At 46.8% G+C, this 19929-nt stretch overlaps 3 protein-coding genes across 5 annotated transcripts in view; 2 read left to right on the top strand and 1 right to left on the bottom strand.

The window, feature by feature from the left end:
* Positions 1-2111: 2111 nt before the first annotated feature.
* On the top strand, positions 2112-6746 carry b4galnt1b (beta-1,4-N-acetyl-galactosaminyl transferase 1b). Its single transcript, XM_057030305.1, has 11 exons — positions 2112-2253; positions 3042-3259; positions 3338-3514; positions 3589-3695; positions 4098-4138; positions 4215-4395; positions 4468-4560; positions 4652-4839; positions 4914-5054; positions 5130-5367; positions 5449-6746. The coding sequence occupies exons 1-11, from the start codon at positions 2251-2253 to the stop codon at positions 5664-5666; spliced, it is 1605 nt and encodes a 534-aa protein (XP_056886285.1). The 5' UTR covers positions 2112-2250; the 3' UTR covers positions 5667-6746.
* A 1010-nt stretch (positions 6747-7756) lies between these two features.
* On the bottom strand, positions 7757-15795 carry arhgef25b (Rho guanine nucleotide exchange factor (GEF) 25b). 3 transcript variants are annotated; one of them, XM_057030301.1, is made up of 15 exons: positions 15398-15795; positions 12659-12990; positions 11713-11846; positions 11272-11338; positions 11012-11115; positions 10855-10924; positions 10681-10770; positions 10515-10607; positions 10391-10441; positions 10203-10280; positions 9930-10121; positions 9680-9860; positions 9406-9611; positions 9188-9322; positions 7757-8487 (listed from the first exon to the last, which is right to left on the bottom strand). In XM_057030301.1, exons 1-15 carry the CDS (start codon positions 15489-15491, stop codon positions 8401-8403), a joined length of 1914 nt encoding a protein of 637 aa, XP_056886281.1. In that variant the 5' UTR covers positions 15492-15795; the 3' UTR covers positions 7757-8400. The 3 variants fall into 3 exon arrangements, with proteins under 3 accessions (XP_056886281.1, XP_056886282.1, XP_056886283.1); XM_057030302.1 differs by having other exon boundaries at positions 12659-12987; XM_057030303.1 differs by lacking the exon at positions 15398-15795 and having other exon boundaries at positions 12724-12954.
* A 1303-nt stretch (positions 15796-17098) lies between these two features.
* The window catches only part of ankrd33ab (ankyrin repeat domain 33Ab), a 3951-nt gene continuing 1120 nt past the window's right edge, over positions 17099-19929 (top strand). Inside the window, 5 exon segments of the mRNA XM_057030306.1 lie at positions 17099-18156; positions 18441-18729; positions 18801-18930; positions 18995-19135; positions 19768-19929. The exon segment at positions 19768-19929 is cut by the window's right edge and continues 570 nt beyond it. Coding sequence (XP_056886286.1) covers positions 18469-18729; positions 18801-18930; positions 18995-19135; positions 19768-19929 — 694 coding nt within the window. The 5' untranslated portion in view covers positions 17099-18156; positions 18441-18468.

Here is a 19929-nt window from a genome sequence, read left to right as displayed (position 1 = left end):
GCCGCGGAAAAGACCAGTTACTTTTAGTGATGCTCTGAGTTCCTGAGGGACTTTGCTTTTATCTTTATCCTTTTATCTATGTAACCTTGTATTACTGCTGCTTATATTAGTCAGCTATAATAATCACTGCTATGTAAAATCCAATTAGTTATCATTACTTTAAAAAAAAGCATGCAAACTGATTGTACTTAAAAAAAACAAGTAAAGAGAACTAGTTATTTTAAGTTGTACTAACTAGCACTTCCTTCGTAGAGTACACTTACAAATGAGTTTAAGCAACTAAAACAATCAAGTAGAGTGTACTTGATAACTTAGTTTAGAATACTCTTGACTTAGTAAAGACTACTCAGAATTACAATTTTAATCTACTAAATGATTGCATGTTAAATTTACTCGCTTCAGTCCATATAACACAGTTATCTAAGTTGGACTGATTTAGCATTTCTAAGTTATATATTTACTTGAACAGCAATCTGACTTACTTGCTAAAACCATGCAAACTCGACTTCAGCAATCTAAGACTTCAAAAATATCTGTACAGGAATGAAAAACAGGCTCCAATCTCCTAGAATAATCTGAATTACAATTACATAATAAATCAAGGTAATAACACAGTTGAAAGTTCAAATATATCAATTGTTTTTTATTTTTTCTTCCATTTATATCAACTTTTTTAAAGATTGCCTTTAATGACATCCACAAACACAGCTTTAATACTGTACAATCAATAATACAGTAAACACAGCTTTAAAACTGTAATAACTAACAGTTTATAGACCACAAGAACCAACATGCTGACAAGTGCACTTCTATATTCCTGAATAATGTTACTGTTAATGTTAATGTTTAATAATGGTAGTCTAAATGTAAAGCGTATGACAATCCAAACAAAAGGCAAAGTGCCTCAGGTAGGTTCTGGACATCATCCATTACAATACCTCCCTCAACAATGATGGCAGTAGATATTGGGTGAAGGTGGAGCTGATTTGGAACGAGTTGCTCATCTTCAGGGACAACAGTCAGCACCCCGACAGATACTTGTGCCCAGGTCTCATCGGTGTCACGATCCTGTGATGAAACCAAACAAAAACATTACATTACAACAGGGAAATGTTGTAAATTGTCACCATTTCAACTGTCCTGCCGACACTGCCTTCCAGCCTTGTGCAGTAAAGGAATACTAGGACGATTTGGGAGTTAACCCTTTCTCTATCATTTTCATAGAGAGACAACATGATCAATATCTTTTCTTTGTCTGTACGTGCAGTAGCTGGCTTTCAGCTCCTAACATCATGGCTTAGCTCAGTGCAAGCAATGGCAGTGAATAGAAGTCAGTGGTTCGGTAAAAGTGAACAAAATATTCACTGCCATGATTTGCGCTAAGCTAAGTTGCAATGCTAACAGCTGGAAGCCAGCCACTGGACTATATCAATCTAGAAAACATTTTAATTTTTTTTAGGCATCTCTGCTTTATTTGATAGTGACTGTGGAATCAGCTCTCTCCATGGGTCAGAGAGGCAGACACACGCTCTACATTTAAGTCTAGGCATAAACCTTCCTCTATGACAGAGCTTTTAGTCAGGGCTGGTTCAGGCAGCCCTCTCCCCATCTCTTTCTCCTCCCCCCCTCTCCTTCTCCTCTCTTTCATCTCCTTCTCATCTCCCCATCTCCTACTACTCTGCTCTGCCCCTCTCCTTGTCTTTTCCTCTCCCCCTCTTTCTCTCCTCTTCCCCCCTCCTCATTTCCACACATAACTGTGTGTGCTCCTTCAGGATGCTCATAATATAACTTACAAAGCAGGTGTTGTAGAAGTCACTGGGATCATCACCAAGTAGAACAGGGAGGCCTCGGAGTACCATGGTGCGCATTGCTGTCACATCTGGATGTAGGATTTAGGATTTAGAAGTGGATGATGAACAAATTAAGCTCAAGATAATGCAGCATTCAAAAACTACAGCACAAAACAATTTTTGCAAAAAAATAAAATTAAAAAAGCAGCAAAACAGCAATCACTATTTGAAGTCACCTTACCATGAGAAATAAAGACAGACAAAGCCTTTCATAGACTTACCCCCATGAACTTGCTGCACCAACCCTGTCAGGGTCTGCCCCACACTTCCTTTCTTTGCCCTGAAGATCCCGACCAAGCGTGGTGTGTGGCGGTCCAGGGCCTCGAATAAGTCCCCCTGTAGGTTCTTGGTGACTACTCTCTTGAACTCTGCATACACCTGCAACACACAGCAAAAAAGCATGGTGAGTAAAGAGGGTTGGGCCAGTGTGGAAAAATACATTCACAACCGTTAGTTTAATTTTATTACAACAGTAATTAGCAGACTGCCATTTTGTATTTAGTCACGAGGCAGAATGACAGAACTACAGAAGATGGGAAGAGTATTAGAGCTACTGAACAAAAAAAAACCCAATAATACAGGCATAAAAAAAAAATCTGTTCTGGGAAAAAAGTCAGAATTTCTCAGATGTCTGACTTTTTTCTCTGAATTCTGAGATTAAAGTCTGAATTCAGAAGAGGAGGTGGAGTACTGCAAAAAAAGGCTCACAAAGGAAAAACTATTTTATTATAATTATAATGTCGGTACTTACTTGTTTCTCCGTAAAAAGAGCGGGCCACCGCTCCTTCAAAGTTTTAACCGGTTAGGCTAACGTTAGCTCGCTAACGCTAACAGTCGTAGCAGTAATTAAAACATATTAACAGGCAAAAAATGATGGATAACTTACCTTTCTTCAAAAGAATAAACAAGACGACGCAAAATCATTGGTAGCTGAGCGGGAGACTGAATGTTGTTACTGCGCAGGTGCACTTGTGAGCTTAACTATAAATAAAGTAATGTTCACTCTAAACACTAAGTATTTTGCGTTTTTCACCATGCAACTGACTGTTACTTAATAAATACAAGTCATAAGTGCATATTGTTGATAACCTAGTAAAGTTAACTAATGTTTGCATGTCAGGGCAGCTATTGGATTTTACAGTCTATAATATTTCCTAAATATGAAGCATTAAGTCTGAGTGTGTCTGTCAGTGTCTGTCAGTTTTAAGCATGCGCTCCCTGAGGAAGACGCTGCTGCTCGCCATCCTGGCCTCTGTGCTGCTGGTGTTGGCCCTCCTCCACTCGTGGCCCACCCGAGCGTACACGGCCGTGGACGTGTGGCAGCATCAGGGGCATCTGCAGGAGAGGCTTCCAGAAGCGGACCCCCGACTGAGCAACATCTCCTTCCACGTGAGGGACCACGTGGCCAGGTACACGTGCGCTTGTAGCGAAGGGTCCCGGTACGCGAGCGAGCGTCCGCTGACGTCTTCCCGTCCGTCCGTCCGCAGCTTGTTGGCGCGCAATGGCTGCGTGTGCGAAGGTGAGGGCAGAGGAATGAACCTGCCCTTTGCCCAGCTCCTGTTCCCCCGCGTGTCGGCGCAGCCGCTTCACACGGCCTTCGACGCCTCAGAGCTGGAGGACATCAAGAAGAGACGCGCCAAAGAGTACCAAAGCTTCCAGAAGAGGTGAGGCCACGTTAATGTCCATGTTTATGTCCCAGATGACACTGACCGGAATAGAGATGCTGCTGCTTCTTCAGACTGCAGACGTCTGCTGATGTCCTCGTCCTTGCCGAGGCCAATAATCCCCTACAGTACCCAACTCAGGGGGTGGAGGTTCGACCCTTGAAGACTATCATCATCCCAGGTAAGGAGGGCATTCCAAACTGTTCAGGCCTAAATGAGCGTCAGTTTTCAGATTCCATCTAGTGATTATAAACTCAGGGTTTATGATGTTTCTTTACCTGGATGCGATTTGCTAGAAGAAACGAGACCTCGGGTTGGGGGTTTGGGCTTTTGGGGAAATTTAGGGACCAATTGATCTGAGTGAAATCCAAATTTTAGTTGTGAAAAGCGGCAGTTAAAGCATCTACGGAAACCAAAGCAGCGGGTTTTTGGTTTAAAACGATTCCAATGAGGCTGAATTTGATCCCAACTGCAGCACGTGGAGCGCTAGCGATGCTGACGCGTCTCTAAATGCAGAGACTCTTCATCTGTCTGTGTGTTTAGGGAGCTAAACGTAAACATCCTATATGTTTCCCCTGCGTAGGCCTGGCCCTGCACGACAGCCGTCAGAGAGAGCGGTACTCTGTGAGTAAGCTAGCATGTCCCCCAGTGACGCCGCTGTCATCCCACTGACTCCGCCCCCTTCTCCGCCCCGCTGCAGGTAGACATTGCCGCCACTCTGGGGACGCTGAATGTGGCGGCAGAGGTGGACGGCGTGACGGTCAAAGGCGACGGCGAGATGCACATGAGCCTTTCGAGCGGCCGCCTGCCGAACCTGAACCGGCAGCTGCAGTTCGTCACCTACACGAACACGCTGTTCCACCCGAGCACAGCGGACACGGGTCTGTGGAGATTTCTGACCTCCTTTCACCTCTTGTGCGGTTTATTGACGTCCTTTCTGTTCCGCATTTCAGTGCGGCTTCAGTCCGAGGGCCACCGAGCTCTGTTCAGCATCAGGATCCGTCACGGCGTGACTCCGAAGCTGTACAACACAGGGTCCAACGGAGGTAACCAGGCAACAGACATACGCAGAACAGCTCAGACCTGCGCTCTTAGCTTCTGGCCGCTAACAGCCGACCGCCTCTTCCGCCTCTGCAGAGTATAACATCAGCGCCCTCGTGACTGTCGCTACAAAGACTTTCCTGCGGTACGACAAGCTTCAAGATCTTATCAACAGCATCAGAAGATACTATCCTACCGTCACCATAGTGATCGCTGACGACAGTGAAAACCCCAAAGCCGTCTCAGGGCCCAACATCGAGCATTACATCATGCCCTTTGGAAAGGTGGGAACGACCCCCGTTGTTGGTTTACTGCCGACCGTGTTGAGCCTGATGTGTCGTGTCGGGTGGTGCCGCAGGGTTGGTTTGCAGGGCGAAACCTGGCCGTCTCCCAGGTGACCACCAAATATCTGCTGTGGGTGGACGATGACTTCATCTTCACTGCTGACACCAAGCTGGAGAAACTAGTGGAGGTCTTGGAGAAGACCACTCTGGATCTGGTGAGTCGCAGCTCAGTACTGTCTTTAGTCTAATATCCGTTTGTCGTGATTTCCTGACCGTCCACTCCTGCCCAGGTGGGAGGGGCCGTCAGAGAGGTCACAGGTTACACCGCCACCTACAGGCAGACCATCTCCATTGAACCGGGCGAGGACGATGGGGACTGCCTACACATGAGGAGGGGCTTCCACCACACCATCCAGGGATTCCCCAACTGCGTTGTGACCGACGGCGTCATCAACTTCTTCCTGGCCCGCACAGACAAAGTCCAGCAGGTCGGCTTTGACCCTCGACTGGCAAGGGTGGCACACCTGGGTGAGTGGGGTCGGAGACCGGGGGAGAGCACCCTGACCCTGAGTGAATCTCATGGCTGGTTTCCTTTTGGCTGCCTCGCAGAGTTCTTCATCGACGGCTTGGGATCGCTGCACGTGGGATCCTGCGACGACGTCGTCGTCAGCCACGCCGCCAAGATCAGGCTCCCCTGGGTCAGCCCGTCGGAGAGCGACAAAACCTACGCCAAGTTCCGTTACCCGGCGGCCTCCTCCAAAGACGTGTACATAAAAAACAGCCTCCTGTTCTTCAAAAACCGTTTCCAGTGTTTGACTCATAATTAGACCCCCCACCACCACCACCACCATCTTATTCTCCTGAGGGGAGCTGCCAAAGAAGTTCTGTCCTCTCCGTCCATACGGGTTTGCCTTTAGAGAATCAGCACAGAGCTCAGAGATTCAGATCCGGAGGAAAATTGTTGCTCCGGTCACATTTTACAACGCTTGTTTCTCTGGGTCGTTGGGTCACGGCGGACCGGAACACCAGAATCCGCTGCGGAGGAGCGTGGGAGGTGTGAACGATGCCGATGCGGATCTCTTTTTTACAGACCTTTCTACCAGTGTTATCTGATCTCTGCGTGGGGCTCTGGGGCTTTATTACGTGTGTTATGCGTTTCCTTCCGGAAATTTCGGCGTTTCGGGTTTTGTTTCTTGGCATCTGTGCCGTCCCCCTACTGGTTCAGTCAACTGTGACCAGTAATATTGACAGTATTAATGGAAAAAAACAATCAACTGAGGAACAGCATCAGTCTTCAGTGCGAGGAAAGTGGGAAAAGATGGAAAAAGTCAGTCAGATTTATGAACGCCGATGCACTTGGTGTTCTCTTTTACACGTCCCATTTTTGATACTCTTTGTGCTTGAGAGGACTCCAGGATAGGTTCCTACATATCAAGAAGGAAGATGTCACCTGTTTTCCACATTCCAAGCACTTTATATCACCGAGGCTGACGTCTGCCTTCAGAGGTTTCTGCTGGTTCGGCAGCCAAACGCGAGGAAAGTCGCCGCCTGTCCCGTTAGCATGATTAGCAGACCGTGCAATCAGATCCTCCCTTCAGTTTGTATTTGTTTGGAGCAGAATCGTCCCGTCTTTTCACTGAAACGTGTCTTTGTCTGTTGGAACCCTTCCTTCAGGCCCTGCTTGACGCTCCTTGTTTCTGCCTTGATCAAGTGAACTGAGAGACTGATTTAAATGCGTTCTGCAGCCTCTTGAAACCATATCAGACATCTCGTTTCTACAGATGTCAAGATGTGCCAGTGACCAGACAAGCTTACCCATGTGTTTATAATGCTTGTCAAAGAAAATCTATAATGCTTGTTAAAGTTTTGGCTGATGAGGGGATAAAAAGTATTAATTAAAAAAGCCATATTATTGCAGTGTCTTATTTGTTATACTTTCAACATCAGGATGTTGAATGATGTCATTGGATATCACGTTTGCGGCCTTGAGTCACGAGATTACAGATGTTGCACTGTCCAGATGTGGATTCATTTGCACCCAATAACAGTGTTGCAAAAGTGTCACACTTAAAAGGTGTTTAAACACCTGACCTGTGAATTGGAGTGAATCACAGTGGCTTCGGGAGGTCTTTTCACCTTAAAATTAACTCTTTCCCATGTGGCTTGGATGTACTGTTGCAAGTTGTACATTTTCTAAACGGCAACTGCTGGACTTTCTGTGTCCGCTGAGTATAAATGTTTTAAATTGCTGATCGTGCAAAGAAGAGTGGTTGGGTGAAATGGAAGGCGATAGATCTCCATGCTTAATCGCTCCAGACTATCAAAAAAGCAGATGAACAGTGACAGCACAACCATACAGAGGGTTGAATATGTATTATTTTATTTAAAAGGCTTAAGTGTAGTGATTAGTTCATTTGATGTGTGAAATCCCATTTTGACATTAATATGTGAAGTATTGTATCTCTCCGCTAGAGGGCGCCGCAGGTCCGGTTTTAATTGTCGGTCTTAAAAAGAACATTTAATTTCTCACAGTTATCTGAAATTTGATCCCCTAAAATGTTTTAGATTAAAATGTCTTTACATTAGTAGCAGTATGCACTCAAAAATAAACGTGTGACCAATGACATTATTTTTATTGCCTACAAGAGAAAGTAAGGCTATCAATATTAATAATTACTTGAGTCTAAAAACCCCTTTGAACAATAAATTTAGACATTCGAGAGAAAAATTATCTCAGACATGGAAAAGATTTGGAAAACAGAAAATCTACAATAAAAAAAGACACAGAACTACTGAACAACCTTAAGATATGGCACAAAATAGCAATCCTATAAGGCATAGACTGATTATCAGGCAAATTAAAGGAAATTGTATTTTTTTTTTTAAATCTTAAAAAATGAAAGACAAAAACCACCTCTGTCTTTGTAGTGACATATCCCTTTTATTGTACAGAAATTCTGACATTTTCATTCACATATTTACGTATGACATATATTTGATCATTTAAAGTCTGACAGGAAGAGATCAGCACCTCCACTTCCACTGTGTTCCTTTTTTCCCTCTTTCTGCTTGATGAGGATGTGTGTTTGTGCGCGTTTGCAAATGTGTTCAGGTCAGATTACGCTCTAACAATGGCACAGTTAAAATAGCCCACAAAAGGTAAATAAAACAGCTAGTCTGACTTCATGCACATTATTAGCTAATTACTAACACAGGACAAAAAAAACAGCTTCTACAACGGTAAAAAAAAAGATTCTTTTTTTTTTGCACTACAGTTATTCTTGGACTGATTGGAATTCCAGGATTTGAGGATTTGAGTCCTTTATGAAAATAAAATGTACTACAAAAATATTCATTGTGAAGTTTGGCTGAAAAAGTAGGACATTTCTACATATGTGTGGCTTTTAGCTGTCAATGTCGAGGCGCACATACGTAACCAACATAATCAGAGTAGCCAGAGAGGTTTCTGAGGGACATTTGGTCAGGACGACTTGGTGGAAGACAAAACTACTTTTTCTTCTTTTTAAAAAAAAAAAAAAAAAGTTATTTAAAAAGAAAAGATTACAACGCCGTATCTTTGTTTGTTCTCTGTGCTGAAATTGTTATGCCATCATACAACACGGTTGCCTGGAAACCAGCAGTCAGCCCCTGAGAGCAGAAAGAGAAACAACCACAATCACACCAGTCAGAAGAAACATTTCATCCCGTGTGAGGCTAAAATATCTGCCTACATTTCGCCATGGAGATGGCTAATGCAATTAGCACACTAATTAGCCAGATCTCCATCCAATCAGACATTTGGACCGACGGTGTTAGCCTAACGAGGTGGCCTGTGTTTGAAGGATTGTCTTTATTTAACGGGAAAACTGTGCAGCCATTTATTAGCCTCTCGACTCAAACCTGGGTGGCGTCCAAAGCAAAAGGAGCCAATAAAGTCGATCTACAGCACGCAGATCTACAGTCGACCTCACGGTGTTGCAGTTCATCGTCGCACCTTTAAATATAAATGCCACTTTTGACTCAGATAATAAAAGCAGCAGGTCAATCGTTCGGGCCTCAGTCAGTTTGTAAACGTGGACAGGAAGGAGAGAGAGGACGATGACCTGGTGGAGCGAGGCCAGAAAAACACGAGCGATCGCAGCGTTTCCACTGCAGGGTGGAAGTCTGAGCCTCGCAGATAAAAGAAAGGGTTGGTGCAGATGGATGAATGAATCAATGAGCAGCTGATAACAACGGGGGACACGGCGGGGACACTGATGGGACGTTAAACCAAAGCACCACCAATGTGAAACAAGGCAAAATTCATCTAAACCTCCTTCTTATCGCATCAATCACAGCCGAAACCGACCTGTATGCCGCGCGCTCTGCTAGGAGAAAGGTTGCTGGACGTCCCCTGTCTCCCGTCCACACTCAAGCTGAGCTGCTGGTGGCAGAAAGCTGGAGGACGCGTGAATTGAGGACTTCCGCCACACGGGTTAGAAACCTGGGAGGCAGAGATTTGTTGGAGAAACTGACAAACGAGGAGACGCATCGATGTGCAACTGAAGAAAGATGGCGTCCACTCACGGCCTTGGCGGCCAGGCTGTGCTGCTGAGGGTGCCACGAGGACAGGGGGTTGCCGTAGGACAGCAGGGAGGGCTGCTGGCAGTGGTCCATGGATGAGGACGAGCGAGGGCAAAGGCCCGATGCCGCCGCGGCGGGGGATTTGCCGTTCCTGCCCAGGCTGTGTGACGTGCTCTCCTTGCGCTGGTATTCGATCGGCGACTGGAGCGCTACGGGGGAGAAGAAGACGCGTCAAAACGGCGTCCACTTAAATGTCAAACTCGAAAACGTTCTCCACCGTTGAGGAAGTTCCTCTGAGTCTCTAAAATCTGGACCACGTCGTCGAACCAGGCCTGCTTTATTTGCGGGGACGCCACTTGCATGACGAAGCGGGCCACGCTGCCGTCGGTGCCTCTGGAGGTCAGCACCAGGCAGCCGGGATGCTCCTCGGGGTGCTCCTCCACTCCCAAACAGCTGACCTGAGAGGACGCAGGACACTGGCAGCAACCGCAGCGTGACAGCAGAGCGATGGGTGCTTTGATGCTCACCTTGATGCTGTTTTTGAAGGTGTACCCTGGCAGGGGGAGACCTTTCTTCTTGTCTATCGGCTCGCTGAAAATGACCAGCTGCTCGAACAGGAAAACCCTCCTCTCTCTGGCTCTGGACAGGATGCCGTTTTCCTGCTCGCTGACAAAGAAGGTATCCTGCTGGAGCAGCTTCCCCTGGGCCGTGATCTTGCCCTGGAGCGGCGGGCACGCATCGCCGTGTCAGTTTGTTTGCGACCCACCGGAAAATTTTAGGAGAAACCAAACAATCCTCACTTCGAAACCCTGAAGCCGGCCCACGTTCATCATGTCGTTGCAGCGTTTTGGCACGAAACACATCACCTCCACGGCTCTCTGAGGGAGAAACCAGCTCTTAGTCCAAGCAAACTGAAATGAACAGCCTGGTCCTGCACTTATCAGGGTTAAATCAGCCCTGCTGGAGTAGATTTCTGGACTCTGGGTACCTGCAGATCCTCAACATCCCGTCCTGCTTTGATATAGTACTTCAGGAAGTCCTGGGAGCCCAAACAGAGACACTTGTTTAATCAGACAACTGATGATACGAGATCCTGGGAATGAGACGCCCACCTTTAGCAGGAGCTGATACTTCATGATCCTCTGAACAGGTTTGATGAGCAGGTCGTTGAGCTGCAGCCTGTGGCCCAGCCGCTGCCTGAGCTCCTGCCCACAAAGACCCAAACACAAACATTTCTTCTCACCGTCTCTCCAGCGATAGCGGTGGCGGCGCACTCACCTCGAAGTAGGTCTCTATGAACTCAGAGACGATGTGCTCGGACTTGGGTTTGTTCTGGCAGTAGACCACGTACATGTGGAGACGGCGTTCCTGTGGAGGAGGATCATGGTCAGAACCTGTCTGGGAGCCCTGCTGCTCCAAGATGAGGCTGTCGGCTATAAAAACCCATCTCACATGCTTGATGAAGAGCTGGGCCAGGCTGTCTGGATCAGCCAGACATTTCTCCAACTCTCCCAGGAAGTAACTACAACGACGGAGGAGACTTGTGAAAGTGACAGAGAGGAGCTGGAGCAGGACAGACAGACGGACGGACAGAACAGCTCCGACTCACTCTTTGTGCCAGTCGTAGATCTGGTGGATGTTTCCAAACACCATCCTGTCTTTCCCCCTCATATCTTCTGGAACTCCCTGACTAGCCATTGTGGCCATGTAGCCCTACACACACACACACACACACACACACACACACACACACACACACACGCGCACACACAGAGTTTTCCTCTTTGGGGTTTTGCAGGAAACTGATAATAATGAAAGTTGTTATTGTCCGTCTTGAGTGGATTCTTTCATTTCGGGTTAAAGACACACCTGCACTATGAGTCCAAGATCTTCCACGTACAACCGCTCTGTTTCTATCAGCTCTGACAGCACATATCTAAAAATTAAAGAAATTAAAAAAAACTGAAAACGTTGATTTGGATTCCATGGTAATGGTAATAGCCAGCAGCTAGCTTAGCCTAGCTGGTGCCACTATACATCTGGCTGTCCACATTGTGGATCTGTGCTTCAGTTGGTTTTTATTTTCTATAGCAATATATATATATAATTCATATATGATTCCCATCTCCACACCATTCCAATCAGGCTTTTCAAGTTCCGGTATGGTGGTGTTTTATTGCTTGCAGGCTAACTTTGTCCACCTGTTTCCAGGCTTTAATGAGCTCTGACAGCAGCTGCATCTTTCTGGTGCACAACAGGACAACAAATCATCACATCCAAAATGTCTCCGCAGCAGACGCAGGCACCTACAGGCTCTTCTCTAAGGCGATGCTTCGCTCCTCTTCGCTGTCCACTGTTGCCGACCACTGGCTGACTGAGTCATCCGGGGGGCTGCAGGCCTCTTCCCTCTGCAGCGCGTTGATGCTGACGCTGGATCTCCGACTCTAGAGCACAGAACACGAGGACGCGAGGGACTTTTTACACAGGTGGCGAGAGCTGTGATGCAGCAACGTGACATCGATCAGCATCAGCCACAACATTAAATGTTTAAGAATCCCCCCCCCCCCCCCACCGCTCGTCAACCAGGTGACTGGGAGGAACTCTTCCTTGTCCCTGGTGGAGACTGTTTTAAACCAAATCCAGTAAGCTGAGAGCCGTTACCACTTTTTAATACCCGAGGAGACTGCTGGGTGGAGGGAGTCGCAAATGTTTCACAACTGAAGGTGAATATGGAGCAACAACTACTGTGTAACACTGGTCAGGCCACACAGGGAAGTTATGGTCTGTTAGTGGCAAAAACAACCCCCGAGAACGCCTGATCTGTTAGCACAGTAGGAAGGCTGATAAATTTGCTTTTGTTTAATTAAAGCAGCCATTTGCCGATGACTCCTGTGCGTTTGTTGCTAACACCTGTTAGCGGTTGCCAGCAGCTTTAGCGGTTTTGCGGCTGTGCTCTGCTTGACTGGGAGACAGTTAGACTCCTCGCTCACGGCTGTGACCCCGTTTTGACCTCTCCGGCTCTGTTGGGCGTGCCTGTTAATTTCAGCTGCCTTCAGGGAAATCTCAAAAATTCCACATCCCATGAGCACGCGGGCAAACAAAAAAAACCCGACGCATTAATGCAATGTTATGATAACCTGTAAAATCCCATTTTTAACAGGAATAAATGATGAAATTATAAAAGCGATAGAAAATACATGCAAAGAGAGTTTGGGCAGCAGATTGTGTTGTTCTGCATCTCTCTGTTCACCCTCACCGTCTCTCCTGATGGGAGGATGGCGTCGTAGTGGGGTGACTCCAGAGGCCCCGGCTGCATCTCACCGTGGGAAAGAAGCGGCAGCGGTGGCGGGAGGTGACTCCTCTCCGACCCGCGCCCCTCCCCCTCGACTTTACCCGCTTCTCCAGCGGCATCGGGGTTCGCCTTGCGGACGGGATTGGTGAGCCATTTCTTGAGGGCGGTGACGGGGTGCCGCGATCCCCCAGATGGAGAGAGCGAGCAGGGGCTGGAGCTCCTTGAGCCCCGGCGGAGCACGGAGCCCCCCGACCCGGGGATACTGGCCTCGCTGCCAGCCACAGAGTAGGACTCTGCTGAGAGGACACAAAGAGGGAGAGCGACTGGGTTAGAGTGCAGTAATTATGGGGTGCATCCTCTGGGGTCAGACACCGCAGACAGATTTCTGCACAAACATTTGGTTCAATTTCCTGTGCTAAGCCCTTCGCTGCAGCTACTTCAACCTTTCTGAGCACAAAAACAGATCTGTCGTGCTCCATTAAACTGTGAAATACAATACAGCATAACATTATTTACAACTGAAGAGTTTGGCAAACACAAAAAATAAAGTATTAGAATTCTTGTCATTTTGATGCTAAAATTGCCGTCATTTGCTCACGTCCCACAGCTGGATTTGATCGTCATCTGGGATCTGGAAATGCTACTAAACCCTCAACCCTACTCGCTGAAGCAAGAAACCCAACATTAATGCTTCATTCACTGATCTTTCCAACCAAGTGGAATCTTTCAGGAGGCTCGCCGGGCTGCAGAAACCACTGCTCCCAGTCAGCACATTTCAATAAAATGGAACTAGGAGTAGAATCCCGTGGATTTGTGGCTGAGCTACTTGACAAAAAAGCCAGCAAACTGCACTTTTCTGACCGGATCCATGTGTGTGGATTTGCATCAGTGTGGTACAGAAGTCCTGTCAAAAATCTATCAGCATAAACCTGCTGCTTCACTCATGCAGACAAACTCATTCCTGTAATGGGATGATTAAAAGCGAGAGGACGCTGAGGCGTGTAGGTTCCAGATGTTCCAGTGGTCGTTACTAAGACGAGGCGACGCCACAAACTTGTGCAGAGGACGCAAGCTGACCTCTTTTATCATGAGAAATCGTGTAACTTCATTTCTAAACACTCCACAATCTGCTGAGTGTTCATAAGTCTACTTTAACAGGTGCTTTGCTACACTCACTCAGATTGTCCCGTTTTATCATGGCTGCTTATGTAATGTGCCGTTTTCCCACCGGAGCGCCGTCCAGACCCTCAGGATTGCCTGCACGCATCCTCATGCAAATTTAATAACATTAACCATCTGTCCACTAAAACAGTGAATAAAAACAGCAGTGAAGTTATTTTAGATAGAATTGGCCTAGTTTGTTGGCGGAGGATGCTGTTCTCAGACTGATGGATGGATTCATTTTGGGAGGGGTCCTAGAGACAGAGACCGAAACAAACCCCCAGTGAGAGCTCAGCCTCCATAATCTTTGGCCAATATGGTTGCAAATCCTGGCCGATGTAGGTTGATGTATTTGGAAAAAGGACGGTTTAACCACGTCAAAACAGGGCTGAAATGTAACAGCCAGCCGATCCAATCATCCAAACATTTCCCGGTGTACAAATGGTCACGTTAAGGTCACTGCCGAATCATTTATAGTAGCCATTAGCACTGGTAAGCAGGTTATGTAAAAATAATTTAATATCTCTTTATATGACTTGTGACTGCACCATATACAGAAGCACCACAGGAGCTCTGCTTCTGCTCCACTCTTGACACAAAATCTTTGACTAAAACCTCAGTGGTGTACTTTATAGCTACGTCTTTTTGAGGAAATGGCGAGACGCCTGAGCGCAAAAGGCTGCGATTTCACAGATCAGGCCCACGTTGACCCACCTTGTGTATTTGGGTGTCCAATGAGAGTAAATGTACAATTTCTGCAAGTTTGATAGCAGCCGTGTGACGTTCAACCGGGCAGAACGGGGAGTCAAATATGACACAACTGCTTTAGCTTTAGATCACTTTATTTACGGGTAAATCAAGGAGATTTTCAAAAGCTGTGTTGGATTTCGCATGGGCCCTTCAAATGCTAATCTTTGTAGCTCCTGTTTAATATTTGACCATAACATAAACATGGAGGTGAATAAAGTGGCAAGTGAGCTGTTGTATAGATGCACTCATCTGCTAAATACTGTGCACGGATGGCGTTGGTATTTCCTCACTACCTGGCGCTAATGACCACAGACGCGCTGCTGGACGGATTCTGAGTCAGGATGTTGCCGTGTGTGACGAAGGAATTTGCAGGAAAACATGTTTCTTGTGTGAGACGTCAAATGGAAGAAAAATAAGTCCGTTTGAAGTCCAAAAACAGGAAAGAATATTAATCTCCTGAGTGTATTCACACAATACAGTTGAAAGCCCAACTAGTTTCACTTTCGAGGAGACTCTTGGAAAGGGATAAATTGGGCATCGTTCAGAGAATGTCTGATTTTTCCACATTTATCTGCACGTCAGAGCCACGCTGACAGGAGAGGAGCTGATCTGTAATCACTCACTGTACAATTGGAACACCAGGGGATTTAGGGGTCGGGCAGTAATGGGAAGCCTCTGTGTATGTGCACCATCAAGCGTGTGTGTGTGTTTGTGTGCCTACTGGGGAAGTGATCTTCTAAAACATGCAAAAGCAAAACATACTCAGTAGCCAGAGTGAGTCCATCTGCATACCTCTGCCTTGGCCCACGCAGCATCCACATTTCCCGATCAGTTTAGTGAACAGGTGCTGACAGCCGCACCCTCGCTGCTGGTGACCTCCTTTCATGGTGATCCATCGCCGCCGCTGTGCTCGAAGATCTCAGACGCACCCATCAAACCGAAGACAAGCGAACGCTTCAGAACACCGGAGGATCATCATCCCAAAAGGAGAATAAACTCCTGGGGTGGAAGAGTGGAATGTTGTTTCTTCCTCATGATGGCATGGAGAACGATGTAAAGAACCCAGGAGCTGCAGCTCTTCCTCTCGGCCACCTCTCTGTGCCCTCACACAGTTGGTGAAGAGCGGAAGAGTGACTGAAACTAAGAGCGAGCGGGGAGTAGAAGCAATGAGGGAGGGGGGGCAGTGCCATGGCGTGCCGCACAGACATCTGTTCCCAAGTTCCACCTCCTCTCACTTCTCTTCTCTTCCCTCCCCTCTCCTCCCTCTCTCCCTCTACACATTACTAGTCAATACAAGTGTGACAAAGATGGGTTTTTCAGGAAATTGGTAATACAATGAATATCTGTGGTGCTCGGAATTATCCTGTGTGTCCCAATTTCCCAGATTGACTGACGTCAGCAGATCATTACGTAGTAAAGAATCATCTGCATATACAGTGTTTTTATGTTATCAAACTAAAGAATGTCTTCCCTCAGGAGCCATTTCCTGCTCTTGTTTATCACCACAGGTACTGTTTCCTCCCAGGCCCGAGGCACAAACACGTGGAAATGACTGACACACAATGCAGCGATCTGGTGGGCCGGCCCACTTAATCTCCAAGCCAAGATTAAGCCTTTACCATGAGATGATGGCTGCTGCACAGCTGTCCAGCCGCTCTGCCTTTATTGTGATTCAAAGAGATTTACCCTTAAACCAGAATGCTGCGAGAGCAAACGTGGACAATGATGTGTGTGATGAAGACAAACAGGCGTTACGCTGTTGCACGCGCACAAATGAGAAGTCACTCGGTGTCACAGGTTTAGAAACACAACCCTGGAATCCACTGAGGACAGATTACAGATGTAAAAATACCAAAACGCTCTTGGCCGTCGGGTTAAGCTCTTAAAAACTGCAAACATGATCCCTGTGAGCTCCTGACGGTGCAGGATTATTGTGTGCGCAGACGTGCCGGACGAGCCGATGATGTTTCAGGCGTCCAACGTGAAAGCTGCTCTTCTTTTTCTTTTTAAAGGATTTAAAGGAGCGGTAAAGACACTGGTGTTACCTGTGCGTGCTGCAGTCAGGCTGAGCTTCCTGACCCACTTGGACTGCTTCTTCTGAGGGTTTTCATCCCCCAACAGTTTCTCCAGGCTGGTGTTTGAAATCTAAGGAGACAGACATGAGTCCAAAGACACTTTCGAATGGATGTGCAACTAAATTGGCAAAAAGACAAAGTCATTCTGGTGCGTTTCAGTTCTCTCACCATGTCCATCGTCATTTCTCCCGGACTGAGATTTTTGGCTGGTCGTACTTAACTCACACACAGTAAACACACTACAAACCCATTTCTGATCTTTCTGACGAAGTGAAAGAAAATCACTGATTGCATATCGACTCATATGTGTCATATTTGTTAAGAAACCACGTGAGGCGAGCCAGACGTGCAGGAATGTGCAGTGGTTTTCTCATCGCATTGATATTTTTTGATTCACAGCATTATAAGTTCCTAAAGAATGCTGAGGACGTGTCGGGACGAGGGGACGTCCACGTATGTACGAGGCGAGAGGAAACACACTCACGTTATCCACCCTGTGTTGGAGAAGTTGTTCGGTCCTTTCTTGCACCTTTGCCAGAGTCTTCATCTTGCATCTCCTTCGAAATGCTTTTCCTTTGAGTCCCTTTTCTTTAGTCAATAATCCATTTTGTTTCTTTGAGACAGGAGAAGAAGCTCAGTCTTTTCAGGAAAGAGCTCAGGTAGCCGACAGAGGTGAGGTATGCTTCCCACTAGGTCGCAGTTCTCCTCTGGGCAGATGAAGACAGATGGAGTGGGAACTATCGTCAGGGCCCTCTGGACAAGAGGGTGGGCAATGTGTCCGGACAGGTCCAGTCACGTCCCACAGGTCCCTCTGGCTGATTTCAGTCAGTCAGTGACCTTTCCCAGAGACCGATTCTTATCTGAAAATAGCTTGAGGAAAACTTAAAGTGATTTCTTCTTGCCTGTTTATAGATGAGAGCCTTCATGATCTCAGCTCCTGTGCTTCAAATAGTGTGTTGGATCGGTGTCTCACAACGAAGTTGATACTTTGCCAAGACAGTTTTTTTGACAACAGAACACAATAAAATTAATTTCCCCCACTTTTATTCATTTAATTCCCCAGCATTGTTAGTTTCCTGGGCAGAAAAAGAATAGTAAACTCTGAGGAACTAGTTTTTTTGTTGTTAAATAGACTTTTTGCATGTCCAAAAATATGCTATGTATTATAAAAGACACTGGAGTTGCGTTAAAAGTTAAAATTGCCGAGGCAGGCTAATCCTCTCCTGACAGCTTTGGTAAGTGGGATGAGCTAAACTCGGATGTGTAAGGAAAGTCGAGGCTCCTCCTCTCAGTCTGACGTGAACAACACCATGTGGAGACGGATACGGAGCCAGAGGAAAAACTCGGCCGCCACGGAAACCTCAGCGGAGGTCTTGAAGGAAGTCAGAAGTTGCCCACATGTGGGTCGTGAGGGGTGACGCACGCGTAGGAAGGTGTGGATCCCTGCGTCCACATGTGACCCGTCACCTGTCTGTGGTAAGACTTTATTCTTTATTTCACAAAAACTTTCAAATCTAAGAGCAGGCAGGCGCTGCAATTGTGCTCCCGAAGGAGTAAAAAGTAGAGGAAGACTTGGTTTTTTATTGTAACTTGATTTTCTCCACATCTGAGAGTGGTTATTCTGAGGCAGCCTGTTCTTCATTTAGCTGCTCACTTAGCAGGGCTGATCCACTTAGATCCACACTCTTGTAATCTCTGACTGGCTACGATCATCATGACTTGGCCTCACCTGGCATTAACTCACACTGACATTCTCCCAGGCGTAGCCAAAGCGCACAACGCCGGACGATGGCCGCCACAGCAGAAGACCCTACTTTAGGCTCCGGCCCCGATGAGGATTACGACTCTCCATCAGGGGACGGTTCTGATTCAGACAGCATCCTCTCCGACGATTCAGTGCTCCCAGATTACATCCCAGAGGTATCAAACAGGCGCACGGCGTCGACCCTGTACCGAGCCTGCGCCTGCAATGACGGCGACGCCCTGCGAAGAATTCTGGAGAGAGGGGTGATGAGAGACGAGGTGATGGAGGCGGACGTCAACGGCCAGGTGAGACATTCCTCCTTAATGGTTCTAGTTCAGAGCCTTAAAACTAAAACACCTTAAACTGTGACCAACAGAATGGCTTGATGGCGGCGTGCAGCAAAGGCTTTATGAGCATCGTACACGGGCTTCACGGCTGCCCCTTCATAGACATCAATCAGCAGGACAATGAAGGCAACACGGCTCTGATGATTGCAGCCCAAGCAGGTACAGAAGCTTGAGAAAACAAGGCGTTCTTCTGTTTTCACACCAGATGTTCCTCTCTCTGCAGGTCACATCAGCACAGTCATGTATCTCCTAAACTACTTCTCCGGGATTGACACTGAAATAAAGGACTGCCGGGGGTTCACGGCCCTCATCAAAGCTGCCATGACCGGTCGCACCGACGTTGTGGCTGTTCTGGTTATGGCTGGTGCGTAACAACATTCTTGCTGCATCCCCTGCCGACCTGATGTGTGTGGATTTGAAGGCAGCCAAAGTGCCGGTGCTGCTCGACCGGTTTAAGAGATCACTCTGAGGACATTATCGCAACTTAACACAGTAATCTCTGATTTACTAGTCTTGCAGGCTGAGCGTAGATTAGTCACATATTGAGATATTGCTTCTGTGGTGCTGGAGTCTATCCCAGCAGGAACACAGGCTGCATTAGTTCATACCAGAGACCGACCAAAAGGATTTAAATATTTGCTATCAAGTCACCTAATTGGCTAAAGGACCTTTAATAAATAAAAAAAGACACATACTTTAATGATAAAAGAGAAAGCAATTAAAGTTATAGCATCCACGTTTGTTTAGACATTTTGACTGATGTTATGATTTAAAATGTTAGCATTTGCATAAAACTGATGCATTTTTAGGCCAGAACCTAAAGGAAAATATAAAATTTCTTTAGTATCAGGTGGGGGAAAAAGGCCACCTCACATGCCATCACTAGTGCTTTATTCACTAATCTGATTAATCAATAGAATCACAGAGTTGTAGAATATGAATGTATTTTTTACTCTGGTATTTGCAACAGCCATCATTGCTTGTGTTGGTTCCCAGGGGCCGACTTACGTGCGGTGGACACTACAAAAGGAAAACATGCCCAGGACTGGGCACTGAAGACGGGCCGCTACGAGACGCTGCAGCGGCTGCGTCGCCTGGAGACGAGTCCAAAAGCCGAGCAGTTCTGTGAGAGTTATGTCCCCGAGTGGCCCGAGCTGA

The sequence above is a fragment of the Takifugu flavidus genome, chromosome 4, assembly GCF_003711565.1.
Source record: "Takifugu flavidus isolate HTHZ2018 chromosome 4, ASM371156v2, whole genome shotgun sequence".
NCBI lineage: Eukaryota > Metazoa > Chordata > Actinopteri > Tetraodontiformes > Tetraodontidae > Takifugu > Takifugu flavidus.
Note: the sequence above shows the minus strand (reverse complement) of the source record. Positions and strands in the feature narration are given on the sequence as shown.

Bases quoted from the DNA above. Each gene is read 5' to 3' on its own strand.
- arhgef25b (XM_057030301.1), bottom strand. From the start codon at position 15,491: ATGAAAGGAGGTCACCAGCAGCGAGGGTGCGGCTGTCAGCACCTGTTC. The intron at 11,339-11,712 runs GTAGGTGCCTGC...TTTAATTTTTAG, and splicing joins ATCGCCTTAGAGAAGAGCCT to ATATGTGCTGTCAGAGCTGA. The intron at 10,608-10,680 runs GTGAGTGCGCCG...CTTTGTGGGCAG, and splicing joins TCATAGAGACCTACTTCGAG to GAGCTCAGGCAGCGGCTGGG.
- b4galnt1b (XM_057030305.1), top strand. The intron at 4,139-4,214 runs GTGAGTAAGCTA...GCCCCGCTGCAG, and splicing joins GTCAGAGAGAGCGGTACTCT to GTAGACATTGCCGCCACTCT. The intron at 5,368-5,448 runs GTGAGTGGGGTC...GCTGCCTCGCAG, and splicing joins GGCAAGGGTGGCACACCTGG to AGTTCTTCATCGACGGCTTG.